The sequence below is a fragment of the Magallana gigas genome, chromosome 3, assembly GCF_963853765.1.
Source record: "Magallana gigas chromosome 3, xbMagGiga1.1, whole genome shotgun sequence".
Taxonomy (NCBI): domain Eukaryota; kingdom Metazoa; phylum Mollusca; class Bivalvia; order Ostreida; family Ostreidae; genus Magallana; species Magallana gigas.
Genome location: NC_088855.1, coordinates 12,816,917 through 12,830,343, shown reverse-complemented (window position 1 = coordinate 12,830,343; position 13,427 = coordinate 12,816,917). Strand labels below are relative to the sequence as shown.

Below are 13,427 nucleotides of genomic sequence, written 5' to 3'. Positions count from 1 at the left end.
ATATCAATTGCATGTACAGTAAAGCACGCTTTTAACGAAAATGATATATTTCTACTGATGAGTTCCTTCTCACATCTTAACCTAATTAATCTGTCCAAATGTTAAACCAACGAAGGCAGTAGTTAAATATATGTGAAAATTTACACGTTCATTTCTACTTATATTCACATTCACTTCCTTTCACCCTATGAAATTGCATTGATTGATTTGAGTGATATTTACATGTACGCATTACATAGAAGACCCAATTACCATATCTGGTGGGTATGAATACAATCAATCTCTCTTCAGTATTTCTCGAAGAGAATGACTGACCTTTCTCGCGACTTTTAACTTGATCACGACCTTATATTATACTTACACTGATTTATATATCATTGATGTAATTTTTTAAAATAATTAAATGAATTCAATTGATTAGTTTTATAGTATACTGAAATTAAATTCATCAAATTACAGCTAGAATAAAAATAAAATTGTTACTAGAATTTAAAGGATGGTGCATAATTTTTGTCAGCATAATTCGGCTGTTCTAAAGGCTCTTCTTTTAATTGCACATCACATGTGCAATAAGATAAACATTAAAAAAAATTATTGCGGAAAGGGAATACGTGTTAAAAATTTTATCATTCTTATCAGAAATATAACCCGTTGTAGATTTTTGTTTTAAAATTTACAAAGAATAACATTTTTTAAAAATACTCATATAGAAAAAGACAACTGTTGAAAGATGATTAACCGTATATTGTAATACATAAGTAACTTGGAAATCAAAGTTGTAATGGGTTAATACAAGGATGACCAAAATAAATTAGAAGATGCTGGAAAAGTAACAGCCAAATCATTTATATAATTCTCATGAGAGGCTCACACTTCATAAAATTATTATATTATTATACCCTGTGTTTGAAATATTTTTTTAACAATTTTATAGATTGTATAGTCAATCGTCATTTTGTTATTAAATTACCAATTTAGATCCATGCATCTATGTGTTTGAATTGATCAGTTTAAAATCAAACAAAGCAGAAACATTCAGAGTGAAAAGTTGACAAAAATACTATGAAATCCATATCTTACATTATAAGTACAGTAGCTGGTTAGCGAAAGTTCTACACGTATTTCCATCAAGAGTCAAAGAGGAAGTAAATGAGTAGAGGGAGAGTTGGAAGAATCGATCTTTAAGTTATTTCTGAGAATATTGATATGAATTTAATGACAATTAATGGCTAATATTAAATGATAGGTACCTGTGTTTATTTAAAGATATATTTGGCGATTACAAATAAATAAATGTTATACTTTACAAGGTTATTCATATAAACACGTTATCCTGATTATTTGTAACACATTCTAGGGTGAAACTGTTTAAAGCTCTAGAAACTATTCTAGGAATAGACATTTACTTCTCCTAAGTTACAAACATGGCTTTTTAATAATTGTTTAGAAGTTTTAAAAACATTACATTGTTTACCACCCATACAGGATCATATTTATTACGTGAAATGCCTCCGATTCTAAAGACTCTGAGATTGTCAGAAAAATATGATATTAAACTCTTAATTTTTTATATCAATTTTAGCAAAGGAATGCTATGTTTTTGAGAACGTATTCACTATTTCAAATAATAGCTCTCTGTCTAAAACTAAAACTACTCATTGACTATCATCTCAAAGAATCATGCTAAACAGACGCATCACTACATATAATTTTGAGTAATCATGATTCCTTTTAGAACAATGTGGCTGGGAGTGGAAGAATTGTTTTAAAAAGGTGTCGTTTAGCTATTCCAAGAGACTGAAGGTGAGAGTCCTGAAATCCTAAAGTTTCACAGTGGAGCCCGAGCAAACGGAAGCCCTGGTGAGGCCAAGAGGGTGTACAGGACTGAGAAATAGTAAGATTTGTGTTGGAACATCCTTTACAGAAATAGATTGATATCGGGACAACCTTTACAGAAATAACAAGCTTTATAATAGGACAACCTTTGCAAAATTGCTTATGTATGCATGAATATTTTAAAAAAACCCGGTATTTCTGAACATTTTTTTTTTAAATTTTGGGTAAATTAAAAAAAATTGCATCTCAAAAACTTGTACGTGAAAAAAATAAATCACTCGTTTTGGCTTTCAACTCAACATTCAGGTATATTGACGACGTATTATAAATTACAATTGTTATTTCCACGTCGACCTGATATATCCCTTTGAACTTGAAATAAAAGATACCACTAAGTCTGCGTCATCTATTTCAGATATGGATATTTTACTGGAAATGGACACTGATGGTAACCTAACAACAAACCTTTATGATAAACGCGCGCGACGACTTCAATTTTTCAATAGTCATCTTTCCTTACTTATGTAGCAATATACCTTCATCACCTGCATATGGTGTTTTTGTCTCTCAGTTAATTCGATACACAAGGGCATGTTCTTCGTATGAACAGTTTCTAAGGCGAGGCAAGCTACTGACAAACAAGTTGATAACACAGGACTATCAACAGTCTTATTTGAAGTAATCTTTTTTGTGAGTTCTATGGTCGATACAACGACCTTGTCTCAGCAAATACAATCTTCCACTGGGTCGCATGCTGACTGACGTTTTTCATACTAATTATTAGACCATAATTAATCACCTAATTGTCTACGGACTTTTCCGTTTTCTCCCCAATTACGACAAAGAGCACACGGCGGGTGTGACCGGTCAGCAGAGGATGCTCACTTCTCCATGGTACCTGATTTTTAGAGGTCCGTGTTGCTCTGATTTGAATTTGTATTTCGTTTTATGGATTTTTGAGATGATTGACAGTTTGTTATTGTCATTTCTTTTTCATCTACCATTAAAAACCGGTATGTTCGGAAATAATGATAATCAGTCTAAAATTGCGCAGTTTTATGCACCGCAACTTGCAAGTCCATTTGTATTGCAGGTACTATAGCTCTAGGACACGTCAACCCAAATTTTCCAGTAATGCTACAGATTTCTGCAGCTACAAAAATATGTACATGTAGTGTTCTTGTTAAGAAAATGTTAAAATTGGATTTGGCTTTAATTTTGTCTGGCTTATTACATGGAGGCTACATCACCGTTTCCCTAAAACTAGTCTTTGGATCGATGACAAAAAGCGAGAATACAAACTTACATTAATATGTCTACCGTACATTTATACCTTCTCAGGAATTGTATGATACCCTATTTAAAATTGAACACACAACACAACACACACACACACACACACACACACACACGCACACACACACACACACACACACACACACACACAAATAACAGATAAAACTATTTTGATTTTCCAGATTGTTTTTTAGCAAGTTTCCGTAGGCGGGCGGTGCTATTGTGTTTTTATGACGTTGTAATGATACGGAATTTATCCGCCCGGGTTTTGAATTTTACGTTGTCCTTGTTCTGTTTGTTGTGTTCATCCGGGAAGACCCCCGCATTTGTTTATAGGCATAATTGCCATCTCTGTGCTGTATACAGGCCCAGAGTAAGTTTTTTCTTATGCAAAATGTCAATCGCTGTCTAAATATTGTATATGCAAAGTGTCATTATTTTTGCATAATTGTTGTAAATCATATAAAAGTGCACAAACGCACATGGCGTTGACATCATGTAAAATCTGGATAGGATATTTTATGAAACATTATTTTGGTAACAATTTTGATTATATCAAGTCAAAAGGTCAAGCGATATAGTACAGTATAAATATTAAATGTAATTTGATTAAAGGTCATAAAACTCCTTTTTCGTGTATTTTCATTATTTGGCATAATGTATATCATGGATTGGCCATTGTATAATTTGTGAACTGTTTATGAATTGTCTGTTTTATGTAATTATTTGTAAGACGGCTTATTTTCTTTTTGTAGCCTCTTACCCTCATGACAGAGGAGGCCAATAAACTTCTTTAGCAAAGAATTGTTGAAGCTTGTTTGTGCACAGACGTTATGATAAAATAAACCTTTATATACGTATTGTATTGTATTGTTTATTTGCTAAAATTCATATGAATCATAAGCAGTTGTAACATATGTACATACATGTAATTATAAACATATCAATACACTCTATCTCAGCAAAAGCTCACGTTACTACTAGTAATAACGTTACGCAATATTCTACAGAAAATAGTATTCATAAATACACATTCATAGGAGGAGAGACCCTATAAATCAATCAATCAAAAAGTTATGTAAATGATAATAATGGTAATACATTAATTGGATATACGAATAGTCTGACATTCCCGTTTTTACTAGCCTCACGCAGATACATTTCGAGATGGCACAATTGTTTGCGATTATGAATGGCAAGGAGTTGAACTAACTTAAACATTGAAGGACGAGTCCAGTAATATTTTTTAAATACACGTAGACATTTATAAAAAGGACAGATAAGTATAAAATGGAATTCATCATCGACTTCACCTAAATTACAATATTTGCAGATGCGCATCGATCTGACAGTTCCATTATAACGGCCTTGCTCTACCAAAAGCATATGCGATGACAGTCTATATTTTGTTAAAAGGACAACAAGGTTTTCCGGAATATTTTTACGCAAATAAAGTGTCCGGCAGATACTTGTACAATAAACATTTAGAGGATGACAATCTGTGGAAGCCATACTTCATGCATACCCAATGATACTAATAATTCTCTGACATTAAAACACCATGTATTTGGTATCAATGGTGAAGCCAATTCTTCATAAATATTGCGTAATATCCAACTTTCTGTTTGAATCAATTTCAACCAATACTTAATAATGCGCAATGTACGCATAATACTCATAGGTAGACGACCTAACTCTGAATAAAACATAAAGTTTGACGTACATTTTTAACTTTCAAAACGTAAGTATTCAAATTTGATTTACGAACAAACGTACAAAGCGTAATTTAAGTAATTATACAAACAGAGAAATTGTTTTTATTATTTATCAATTTTAGCAACCTACCAACAGAGAGTGCATTTCAATACACTGGATATTAGATTGCTGAATTTATGCGATTTTTAGTCATATAATCTAGTTAAAGATGTTGCTAAGCACATTTTACAATTTGAAGAAATATATCTATTGTGTTTCTTTGTTATACAAACTTACATGTTGCTAGTTAGTTTAAGCGTTTAAGTGTTTTGATGATCCAGACTATCAATTACAGTTACTATTTACACAAAACAAAAGTCCCAGTTTGCAGTCACACTGACAGATTTCCAATTAGGAACAATTATTAACAAGTGCGGAAGTTTGCAATTTCCTATATATTCCCGAAATAAATATACTTATATCTTAAGATGGCCTCTTACATGAGTGTGTTAGAGAAAGTCACGCATTAATTCTGTACCAACATCGTCCATTGGCATACATGTCAGATTTTTTAAAACTTGTTAAAGACGAAAAAACACTTCCAACAAAAAAAACCCAAAAAACAGATGACAGTTTTCATAAAACTGTGCAGTTTATCTACTTAATATATGGTTAAAAAATAAAGAGGTTCTCTTTTGCAATTAACGCGCAAAATTTATATGTATGTGCATGCTACTTTGAAAAATTACAATTTACAATGTATATCCTACATTACAGCAAAACAAAATCAGAAGAAAAACTCAAACAACATCCACTGATCAAACCACACCAAGACATAACTGATCGCTCACACCCCCCCCCCCCCCCCAAATACATTTAAAACATATTGCTTCCATTCTGATATTACTATCGGTCATGTTTAATAAAGAGCTGTCAAATACTGTGTGTAATGTCGAAGACTCTATTTGGTGTTTCAAATATGGCTGCAGCCCGATAAAATGAAATGTGTGTGTTTTTCCTCTAGTTTGTGTGATTTCTGATATGATATCATTTTTTGTTACAATTTTAAAAGAACCATGAGATTTACAAAATTGTAGAAAATTACCCCAAAACAAAAAATAATAGCATATTTTTGCTAGATTGACAACCGAATTTATTCATCTTTGAGAACGATAGTGTAGTTACATTAATTTAACATTCTGCGTTAAAATAGATTTCGGATTTTGGATGTTTTACTAAGATTTTTGGAAAAGATATAAACAAAAATATTTTTTTATAAAAAGGTCAAAAATGCATACCAAGATGGCGGAACCCAATAAAAAGTCATACAATTGTTTAATTTCTTCGTAATTGTAACGAAAACATGTTATATTTCCTAAACCTAAAATTATTTGCATGAAAATAAAAGAATTATTCATTCATCATTTATTTCTTTTTTTCTGTTTCTTCCTTTAAAAAACCAAACATAACGAGGAAGTAAACTTTACATTGCTTTTTTTCTTATAAGGAAAACACTTTTCCTTGCTAATCTTAAGTGTCTTGTCTTCTTGTATGTACCATCTCCAACCTGTTCTTAATGTTGGGTGCAGCTTCGTTCCATGGGTTAGAGTTATAACTAATATGTACATCATATGCTTATGCGTCGGATTGTTTGCGATTTCAAGCGCTTATGGTAAGTACAGTATGTGAATCCATATATCATATAAAACAAAATGTTTTAAAAATGTGTTAGAGACTATCTACAACTTTCATTTTCCTTATCTCAATATATTGATATGCGGGTATTTCTTATTGTAAAAATCCTTTTAAAAGTTTTATCAATAATTATTCCGAAAGAAGTTCCTAATTTTGGTGAATTTACTAGTGAAAAAATTAATTGTTTTGAGAAACATTAATAATTTGATTGTGTGATGGGCATTTCTATCTTTGTGGAGTCGTTTTTTATGCCATTTATTAAGCGAATGCATTTTATAGATATTGTTATTGGGACGTATTTCTGTAGAAGATACTTTGTGTAAATTGATCATGATTCTTATGTAAAGCAGCTTTACGTTTCAAATCATTATTTGTCATGTTGTTAATTTTGAATTTATTGGGTGGCAGTGAACACAAAATTTACATGACACCGAAATTTCGTATTTAAGGTGGCAGGCTACATCGTCACAATATGTCTGACATCCGTTTGAAACGCCATTTTGTTCCGGATTGATAGCATTATGTCGTGGTACAAAATAGCTATACACCGATCAATTGAACTCTTCTCACGAGGGAGATGAGATTAGAATGAAACCACCAAAACGCTTAGAAAATATGTCAATTCCCTTCGTGAATAAAGCTTTCAATTAACATTGATTATCAGCTGTTATGTAGACAAAACGTGAAATCGAAATAATATACTGTTTCCCTGCTATTGGCAATACATATTTGTCATGTCATCTGCAACAGACGATCATAAATATGTGACGGATTATCGATAAAGGTGAGCAGATAATTTTCACTTGAACCCTATATGCATGATTAATATAAAAACACTGTGCCGGATAATTATGCCAGTGCCAAGGTGGCATTTTTGCACCCGTCTAAGCTACATATATTGAAAAATTCAAATATGCCATATGATAGACCATTGCTTAAAGAGTTTGAAACCACCTTTGTTATCATTGTATCTCACCTGTCAGGTGAGATATTTACCTTTCAAAACTAAATTCCTACAGGAAAATAATTTTTCCCATAAGAAAATCAATACTCCTATAGGAAATTTGAAAATTACTATCGGAATACAAGAACTTCCTACAAGAATTTCAATTCCGATTGGATTTGATAAAATACCTGTCTGAGTCAAATTCCTACAGGAAATAGCTTTCTCCCATAGGAAATATAATTCCTATAGGATACTTGAAAATCCTATAGGATTGTCAATATTTCCTGTAGGAGAATCGTTTCTCCTATGGGAATTATCATTTTCCTATGGGATATTAATTTTTAAAGGTAAATATCTCACCTGTCAGGTGTAATACACTAAAAATAAAAGTGGTTATATACTCTCTAGACAATGGTCTATCATTTGGTATATATATATTTTAACGAAACTGCATCTTAAGCGGGTGCAAAAATGCCACCTTGGCACTGGCATAATTATCCGGCACAGCGTTAAAACTAAAGTTCCGTAGTACCATCTCTTGTATTAATTGAATCCAACTTCCCAAATTTAAAGCATTTGTAGTACATTGTATAAGACTTGCATTGAAAGTTTGAAACTTAACTAATGTATTTTAATTAAAATAGATATAGCTAGGTAGGTTAGCAATAGCAGTGGAAGCCGGATTTGCAAGCCAAATGAGGGAACGACAGAATCTTGAAAAAAGAGGATGTTTTTAAATACCACACGTACATGTGTATCACTATGGACATCTAATGTATGTATAAATATGCATATGGTTGTTTATAATTTGTATTGTATATAAAAAGTAAAGGACAATGTAACTACTAACATTTTGTTTTAAAGAGTTAAATATAAATTAACGCTGATACTAAAACAAGTCCCACGTAAGTCTGCATAATGGATGAAAAATCGTGTTTCAAAAAACAGAAACAGAAAGTAACTTTCTATTTTTCTTAATTAATCGATTTTTTCATAATACTAGTAACTGCTAGAATCATACAGGCGTAGATGTATACAAATACCACCGGTATGTATATCTATAAACATTCATCTCTAATTAAATTTCTCTTTCCCTCTTTCTTTGTCTTCCCTCCTTCTTTCACTTCATCTCTTTCTCCGTCTTCTCCATCCATCTCTCTCTCTTTCTTTCTCTCTTCATGAACGGAAAAAAAAATACAAACATCGAGAGAAAAAAATACTTATATGTGGTTGAACCTGCGTTTAACTGTTCTAGAACATGTATTTTTTCAATAAAATTAAAATATAGAGAAAACTATCAAGCAAACGGGATTGAATGTTTAGGAAAATAAATAAATATCTATAGGACATACACAACAAATCTGTGCCAATATTTCATTCATTTTCAAACTGATAGGCATATTCAGAGACATAAATAACATTTATGTCTCTGACATATTTTGTTACATGTATTTTTGTCGCGAGTCGGTAAGTGAGTCACTGCAACATACACATTCTAAATGTTTGGGAGAAAATGTCATTCCGACAGTTTTAATGAATCACACTGAACAGAATGAATCGAAGGTCGAGAAATGGTTTACATTAGATAAATAAAAAGTCAAGAATATATAATGCTCGCATTAATAAACATTTTTGATTCTTCAAAGTATATTTGACATGTGCAGATGTTTTTCTTAAAATCATTTACTTCACTTTCCCTCAAACAGTTAAACGCAGAGTTTTGTAATAAAAAAAAAGGCGGGAGCATTGTCATAATCTGAACACGGACATGTAGATTAATGTATTTTTATTTCTACAAATCATGTACTAATTACAAAATAACTTGCTCATTATTTCCTTGACTATAATATTTGGGGGCTAGTTGGGGGGGGGGGGTAACATGTCCAAAGATGATTGGTGACAGTTGATAGCTCTACCTATACACCTGTATACTCGTGTAAGTTTCTTGTATATTCTGTGTGCATTGTACGGTTTTTTGTCCCTGAAGAAGCAAAAAAAAAACCTTTAGCTACCTGTATATTGGAAGACGACCGTGTACACAACAGCCTCTCTCTCTCTATCTCTATCTCTCTCTCTCTCTCTCTCTCTCTCTCTCTCTCTCTCTCTCTCTCTCTCTCTCTCTCTCTCTCTCTCTCTCTCTCCTCTCAGTTATGAACGAGTAGATCTACGAAACACAAAAAAGTTATGTTTTAAGATACTATGCATAGCGTATGAACTTACACCTAGCTAATATTTAACTCGAGCTCAAAAGGACTATTAAAACCTTGCAGTCCACTTTTATTATTCCCGTTGATAGGGCAAGGTCGCTACATGCAACAGAATTATCAGAGTTTCTGTCACTCAATTAAAACTTATATGTACATGTAATCCATATGAAATTGAAGACGAACAACACTTTATCCTTATGTATCTCATGTACTCTAAGTCTTACACTGAACACTTAATCAAACACTATTATAAGCCATCAGTGTTTTAACTAGTCAGACTTACGTCTCTTCTTAATAATTTATATAGTCCATTCATAACCGTAAACATTTAAACATTTGTGTTACTATCTTCGAGAAGCTTGTATAAAATGCAGAAAAACAAAATTGATTTTGTAAGTGAAAGTATAATTCATTATCTATACTACTATATTAAAATAATAGACTCGAATTTTTTAGCTTTAATGCCGATAAATCGGAAGAGTACTGTCTTTTGTTTTATATATTTTAAATATCATTGGTACTTGAAGATTACCAATTTGTTTTTATTTTTTCTCAATCAAGCTTCATTAATTAATAATCAACGAAAATTCCTCAAAAAATTCCGGAAATCATCTGAATTTTTTGGATTTTACAATCTTGCGCATGCGCATTAAATTCACGCTTAATCACGGAAGGCTCTTTATTTTATGTTTCCACAATATCACATTTGCATGGATAAACTTGGAAACGATAAAACAAATGCGTGTTAATTTTCTTTGGAAATTTCTGTTCATCAAAGAAAATACGGGAGATAACTCTAACACAGTGCATTTACTATAAAAAAAAAATCCCGAGAGTTTCGAATGTCAACATAGTGTGTAAAAAACGTTGTTAAAATATGTTGAATTCTTCAATTATAAAATTAAACTTTTGGTTTGTTGTGAACAATTTGACTGTTCTTTTCAATGAAACTTTATCAATTTTCTATAAAATCGTTTTGGAGCGATTCTGCAATTTTCTGCTACATTACGGGGGCATTTTAACTGTGGTGAGGGCCTTTCCAGAGACACAATTTTTTCAACTCAGCAGAGTGTAGTAGAATTAATAGCATTATTGTAGGCTTGAAGTTTGGTTATGCAAATATCAACAATATATGGTGTTTCGATATCTCTATTTTGTAAATGTTCGATATCATATGCAATATGTCAACCCATGCACGCACGGGTCAAAGTCTAGTTATTTACAAAACAGACCAGACGTATAAGCAAAAATATTGCCACGTCCTTGAGTTGAATCATTTAACAACGTTAATCATTGAACCGGGTGCTTTTTTCTCCATTGAAAATTGAAGCCAAAATATACCCGGTTACATCCGTTGCATTGATATCATGCAATGTAGAATTTTGCTATAGACTTGTGTAATATTTGTTTTTTTGGCTTTGATCAGCCCCGGGCTTAATGTGGCCGTTTTTAGTTGTCCTTTGTGATAGGTCCCGGAAGGTAATCTTTAATGCTTATCCCATCGATATTCACTTCATTACTTGGGATAGAATTAAGCTTAACAATTTTTATATATTATAAGTGTTGTAAAGAAAGGTGTAATAGCTCTTAAGACGACCGATCATTAGATATGTATGTTGTGTACATACAATTTATTGTATTGATGTATCATATGTTGTTGATTGATGTCTTGTTTCGTAAACACTTAGTTGAATTCTAAACTGCACTTTTGATTTTCAATGTTTATTAAGACGTGTATCAAAAGAAGTTCTGCTTTCTTATTGATAAATTAAAACCATATGAACTACATACTTTCTGACAAATATGTTTTGTTGTTTATAAAACAACTATCCTTTTTTTCATAAGTCCTATTATAAAGGTATTATAACATGAATTCAGCTTTGTTTTCTGAAACGAAGGAAATCTGGTAATGGCTGCGTTTGTAAACACTGTCTCAGTTGAAAATGTTGAAAAGATCATCACCCTCTCAAAATAATAACTGCCTAATATCAACATTTTAACACTGAATTTTGTTTATCCTGTTTACTTGGATCGATATAATCTGACATAATACAATCTCTATTTGTCAGAAGACTTGCTTTTTGTTCTGCATACCGGTTGTATCAGTCTGATTTAACGATACGACCTCTACGTAATGGTTGATTAATGCAACATGTTTCATTACGATGCTCAGCAATTTCAGTTAAAAACAGTTAAAATGCCTTTCGTATACCCGTAATGCAGCAAAAAATTGCAGAATCGCTCCGAAACGATTTTGGAGAAAATTAATGAAGCTGCATTGAAAATGACAGTCATATTATTCATAACAAACCATTTTGAGGCTGTAAATACCTTTCATCTAAAAATTTAATTCATGTTAATGAAGAATTAAACACTTTTTAAATTTTGTTACCCTAAAACATATTCCGAGATGCATGATTTGTCTACTGTTGAAAATGTAGGAGGAGTTCGAGGAAGAATGTTTTCTGTTAAAAAAAAAACACGTCATTTTTTACCAATTATTTGACCCCCAGGACTACCAGATAATTTTTTAAACCTTTTTGCAAAACAACATGACACCCCCAACCAAACTCCAAGAGTTCAGTTTGCTGGTTTATAAGATGTAAGAGCAGTTTGAGAAAGTAAAACGTGACAGACGGACGGACTGACGGAACAGGGTAACAACAATATACCCGAACTTTCTTTAGAAAGTGCGGGTATAATTAATAAAAATTAGCCATCAGGTAATCGGCAGGAGTTTAAAATGATCATTTTTAAAGTTAGAAAATATAAAGTAAATAAGACAAACATTAAAATCATCCATCAGGTAAGCGGCAGGTGTGAACTTTTCTCGGCGGGCGTATGCATTCTGCGTAGGAGTTGTCTACTAACCAGATTTTTGCTAATTTTGTGTTGATCAATGAACGTAAAGTCAACTTTTTATTGCTATTAGAATTTATTTTTTTAGAGAAAATTTAAAGTATTCATCAATTAAACGGCGGACATACATAGATTTCTTCTGCTGGCATATGAATTATACGTACGAGTTATCTATCTTTGATTTTTCGCCAATGAATCCGTAATTAATGCTTTTAAAATATTTTGTTTTGTGATTTATCATTATTTTATCATATTTAATCATAATCATTATTTATTGTATTAATATATAGCCCTGTATGCCGTGGGACTTACGTGGGACTTACGTGGGACTTGTTTTCTCCGTGGGACTTGTTTTAGTATCACCCCTGCTACCCATAAATTAATGTATTCATCAAAAATATAATTTTTTCAGATTCAAACATTATCATAAGCACTTCTAACCTTATTCCTACATTTTAGCATATACTTTTACCTTTTTAAATTTTTCTTCGTGATTTTTTTTTAAATTAGAAAATTGGTCCTAATATATTTGAGACCAAGTAAAATGAAGAAAGACAACTCTTAAACAGGATCTTTCAAACCAAGATTTTTTAAATAATTCAGTATTTCTTTTAATTTTTCGGGTGCGTCTTTTTACCCCAATGAACCCCAATGAACCCCAATGATACCCCAATGAACCCCAATGAACCCCAATGATACCCCAATGAACCCCAATGATACCCCAATGATACCCCAATGAACCCCAATGATACCCCAATGAACTCGTAAATACTCAAATGATACTAAGTATGTTCATAATTAATACACTTAGTGAATTTTTTGTAACAACATGTTACACAAATGAAATTTCAACTATGTGCCGTTTTTTCACCGATTGGGCCATATCTTGTAAT

At 32.0% G+C, this 13,427-nt stretch overlaps 2 protein-coding genes across 2 annotated transcripts in view; one reads left to right on the top strand and one right to left on the bottom strand.

The window, feature by feature from the left end:
- The window catches only part of LOC105342864 (glutamic acid-rich protein), a 79,468-nt gene extending 67,223 nt beyond the window's left edge, over positions 1-12,245 (bottom strand). The window contains exon 1 of the mRNA XM_066078544.1: positions 12,240-12,245. The gene's annotated coding sequence lies outside the window, so the exon portion shown is untranslated. The remainder of the gene's footprint in view (positions 1-12,239) is intronic.
- LOC109619375 (uncharacterized) overlaps positions 6,357-13,427 on the top strand; it is a 40,900-nt gene continuing 33,829 nt past the window's right edge. Inside the window, exon 1 of the mRNA XM_066078545.1 lies at positions 6,357-6,499. Within this exon, the coding sequence (XP_065934617.1) occupies positions 6,379-6,499 (121 nt within the window). The 5' untranslated portion in view covers positions 6,357-6,378. The remainder of the gene's footprint in view (positions 6,500-13,427) is intronic.